The sequence below is a fragment of the Symphodus melops genome (genome assembly GCF_947650265.1).
Source record: "Symphodus melops genome assembly, chromosome: 7".
Taxonomy (NCBI): domain Eukaryota; kingdom Metazoa; phylum Chordata; class Actinopteri; order Labriformes; family Labridae; genus Symphodus; species Symphodus melops.
The window spans coordinates 28,150,038-28,153,996 of record NC_136697.1 but is presented as its reverse complement, the minus strand read 5'-3'; the positions used below and the strand labels follow the sequence as shown (position 1 = coordinate 28,153,996).

Genomic DNA, 3,959 nt, shown 5'->3' with positions numbered 1-3,959 from the left:
GGAGCAAGAGCACCACCATATGGTCAGTTTGGGGAACTGCACGTGTACCCTGATGATGCTGATGGTGGTATTCAGATCAGGGCAGCAACCTCTGAAGATAAAAAAAGATGCTGATTCTTAAGTGTAAAATGCTGCAGTTCCTGGAGTGTCCACTAGAGGCTGGCAGCAGAAGCACAGGAAGTAACATACACACCCATTCAAAAAGCCTGATTTTACAGCAGACATGAACATGTTTACAGGCTGCTTCATGTCTCAGACACCGGACGGAGGAATTTTATTTATGTTTTAGGGCTGTCACCATAAACTATCTTCTATCTCGATTATTTTATCCCTTCAGGCTCCCTGTAAGGTCCTTACTTTAATACAAAATAAAAGCACACATCAAGTAAAGTACTTTCAGCATGTTCATGTTTTATTTTGAATTTCAAAAAATGGCATTTCAAACATTTGCTTAAAAATTCGGTTTACTATTGAAATTTAGCAATTAATCACAATGAAAGACACTAGGTTTTTAATAGGCTGATATTAATGCTATATTTATATATATATATATATATATATATATATATATATATATATATATATATATATATATATATATATATATATATATGTGTTTGTGAGAGAGAGAACTTTACAAACTCCATTTTAAACATTTAAACGAGTCAAATGTAAAAAGATTCGGTAAGCATTGAAGATCCGGGCCATTTTGTTGTTTCGAGTCAAAAGATTAGAATCACTAAAATGAACCGAAATTCCCATCTCCACAACAAACCATCGCGTCGACTTTACCGTTGCATGCCGGTAAATGTAGTACCACTTACGTCATCATCACTGACGCTAATAAATTAACAAATCATTTTTTTAAAACCTTAACGTGACGTCTCTTGTTGCTAGGCGACACTGAAAGGCGGTAAACTGATCATGTTGGATAGTTTAGCCGCCGTGTGTAAATATGTTGAACGGAATGACGCGGCACAACTACAAGTCCCACATGCCCACGTCATTACGTAGCGACGCACGTCAACGGTCAGTCGCCAGAGAGAGAAAAAACAGCCGCTTCCGTGTTGTTCTTGTGTTCTTCGGACTAAATAAGAGTCGTTAGCGGACAGATTCCGGATCATGACTCTGTGAAACTGACTCTCACGTCAGAGCCAACATGTCGCTGCTTCAGAGCTCCAAGAAGAAAGACAAGCGGATCCTGTCCGGTACCTGCCCGGACCCCAAATGTCAGGCGAGGCTGTTCTTCCCCGCTCACGGTTCCGTTAGCATCGAGTGCACGGAGTGTGGTCAGCGGCACGAGCAGAAGAACCTGCTGAAGGTGGAGGAGGTCACTGACCCGGATGTGGTTCTACACAACCTGCTCAGGAACGCCCTGCTGGGGGTCACCGGGGCCCCGAAGAAAGGCACGGAGCTGGTGAAGGTGATGGGACTGTCCAACTACCACTGCAAGCTGCTGTCCCCGGTTCTGACCCGGTACGGGATGGACAAGCAGACCGGGAAGGCCAAGCTGCTGAGGGACATGAACCAGGGCGAGATGTTCGACTGCTCCCTCCTCGGGGACCGAGCCTTCCTCATCGAGCCGGATCACGTCTCCACCGTGGGCTACGGGAAGGACCGGTCCGGGAGCCTCATCTACCTCCACGACACCCTGGAGGAGGTGAAGAGAGCCAACGGCGACCGGGAGTGTCTCATCCCGGTGCACGTGGACGGGGACGGGCACTGCCTGGTCCACGCCGTGTCCAGAGCTCTGGTGGGGCGGGAGCTGTTCTGGCACGCGCTGAGGGAGAACCTGAAGCAGAACTTCAAGCAGAACCTGGACCGCTACAAGGCCCTCTTCCAGGACTTCATCGACGCGGCCGAGTGGGAGGACATCATCAACGAGTGCGACCCGCTCTTCGTCCCGCCCGAAGGCGTCCCGCTCGGACTGCGCAACATCCACATCTTCGGTTTGGCGAACGTCCTGCACCGCCCCATCATCCTGCTGGACTCGCTGAGCGGGATGAGGAGCTCCGGCGACTACTCGGCGACCTTCCTGCCCGGGCTGGTCGGCGAGGAGCGCTGCCGGGGGAAAGACGGGAAGCTCAACAAGCCGATCTGCATCGCGTGGAGCAGCTCGGGTCGGAACCACTACATCCCTCTGGTGGGGATCAAGAACAGCGTGCTGCCCAAGCTGCCCGCCCGCCTGCTCCCGAAGGCGTGGGGGATCCCTCAGGAGCTGATCAGGAAGTACATCAAGCTGGAGCCCGACGGGAGCTGCGTGATCGGCGGCGACCGCAGCCTGCAGGACAAGTACCTGATGCGTCTGGTGAACGCCATGGAGGAGGTGTTCATGGAGAAGCACAGCATCCACCCGTCGCTGGTCGCCGACGTGCACCAGTACGTGTACAGACGCACCGGCGTCATCGGGATCCAGCCCGAGGAGGGTGACGGAGGCGGCCAAGAAGTCGGTGATGGAGAACCGGCTGCACCGCTGCCTGATCTGCGGCGCCCTCTCCGAGCTGCACGTCCCGCCCGAGTGGCTGGTTCCGGGCGGGAAGCTGTACAACCTGGCGAGGTCGACGCACGGCCAGCTGCGGCCCGATAAGAACTACAGCTTCCCGCTCAACAACGTGGTCTGCTCCTACGACCCCCACAGGACCTCCTGGTCCCGGACTACAAACTGAGCTCCCTCAACACCTGCAACTGGTGTCACGGCACCTCGGTTCCGCCATATCCACGGCAACGGGTCGGTGGTGTACCTGGACGGGGACAGAACCAACACCCGCTCGCAGGGCGGGGAAGTGTGGGTGTGGCTTCAAGCATTACTGGGAGGAGAAGGAGTACGACAACCTGCCCGAGGCGTTCCCCATCACGCTGGAGTGGGGGGGGGGTCGGGTGGTCAGAGAGACCGTGTACTGGTTCCAGTACGAGGGGCGACGCCGCGCTGAACAGCAACGTGTACGACGTCGCCATGAAGCTGGTCACCAAACACTTCCCGGGCGAGTTCGGCAGCGAGATCCTGGTGCAGAAGGTCGTCAACACCATCCTGCACCACACGGCCAAGAAGAACCCGGACGAGTACAACCCCGTGTCCATCGACGGCGCCCACGTCCGGCGCCTCACGGACGCCGTGGAGACGCCGCAGCAGGCGTCGGAGCCGTCGGGCCGCCCACGAAGATCATCCTGACGGGTCAGAAGGCGAAGACGATCCACAAAGAGGAGCTGACCATGAGCCGGGCGGAGCGTGGCGTGCAGCAGAGCGTCAGCGAGCAGGCGCTCGTCTCGCAGAAGAGACGGACGGACAAACTGAAGCAGGAGCAGAAGCCGCGCGGCAGGACGGCGTCGCCCGGCGGCTCGCCGGAAACCTCTCCTCGTCTGCTCCCGCCACTCCCACCAAATCCTCCCTCGCCGTCGTCGTCGTCCAATCAGGAGAAGAAGATCCGTGTGACCACGAGTGACGGGCGCCAGGCCATGCTGACCCTGCACGCCCTCACCACCTTCTCCGAGCTGCAGACGAGCATCGCCCAATCAGTTCGGCGTGCCGCCGCCGCAGCAGTGCATCCGCTACGGCTTCCCGCCAAAGGAGCTGTCCCCGCCGAAGGTCAGCGAGGAGAACGAGCCGGTGGCGCTGCAGCACGGCGACAGGGTAACCGTGGAGATACTGAGGGGCCCCCGACGACCACAAGAGCCCCGCCTCCTCCTCCATCCCCCGGGCCTCCAGCTCGCACTCGGCGCTGCACGCCGTGAAGAGCGAGGACGCCGGCAGGATGAGCAGCCGGGAGCTTCAGGACGGCATCGACCTTGAGATGTCCTCCGCTCTGTCTCCTCGCCACCTTGATGGGTAAGAATGAAAGCGTGACATGTCGGCGCCACTCTCCCCCGTCTCGTCAGCGTTCATATTTTAAACGTATTTATTAAACGCACAAAAACGGCGTCTGCGTTTCGGTACTGAAGCTCTGAACGAGCTCGCCGTGCAG

At 56.4% G+C, this 3,959-nt stretch overlaps 1 protein-coding gene across 1 annotated transcript in view; it reads left to right on the top strand.

Moving 5' to 3' along the window:
* Window positions 1-831: 831 nt before the first annotated feature.
* vcpip1 (valosin containing protein (p97)/p47 complex interacting protein 1) overlaps window positions 832-3,959 on the top strand; it is a 4,454-nt gene continuing 1,326 nt past the window's right edge. The window contains 12 exon segments of the mRNA XM_079347505.1: window positions 832-2,425; window positions 2,427-2,631; window positions 2,634-2,707; window positions 2,709-2,777; window positions 2,779-2,913; window positions 2,915-3,145; window positions 3,148-3,346; window positions 3,349-3,386; window positions 3,388-3,507; window positions 3,509-3,652; window positions 3,654-3,797; window positions 3,799-3,837. Coding sequence (XP_079203631.1) covers window positions 1,160-2,425; window positions 2,427-2,631; window positions 2,634-2,707; window positions 2,709-2,777; window positions 2,779-2,913; window positions 2,915-3,145; window positions 3,148-3,346; window positions 3,349-3,386; window positions 3,388-3,507; window positions 3,509-3,652; window positions 3,654-3,797; window positions 3,799-3,837 — 2,664 coding nt within the window. The 5' untranslated portion in view covers window positions 832-1,159.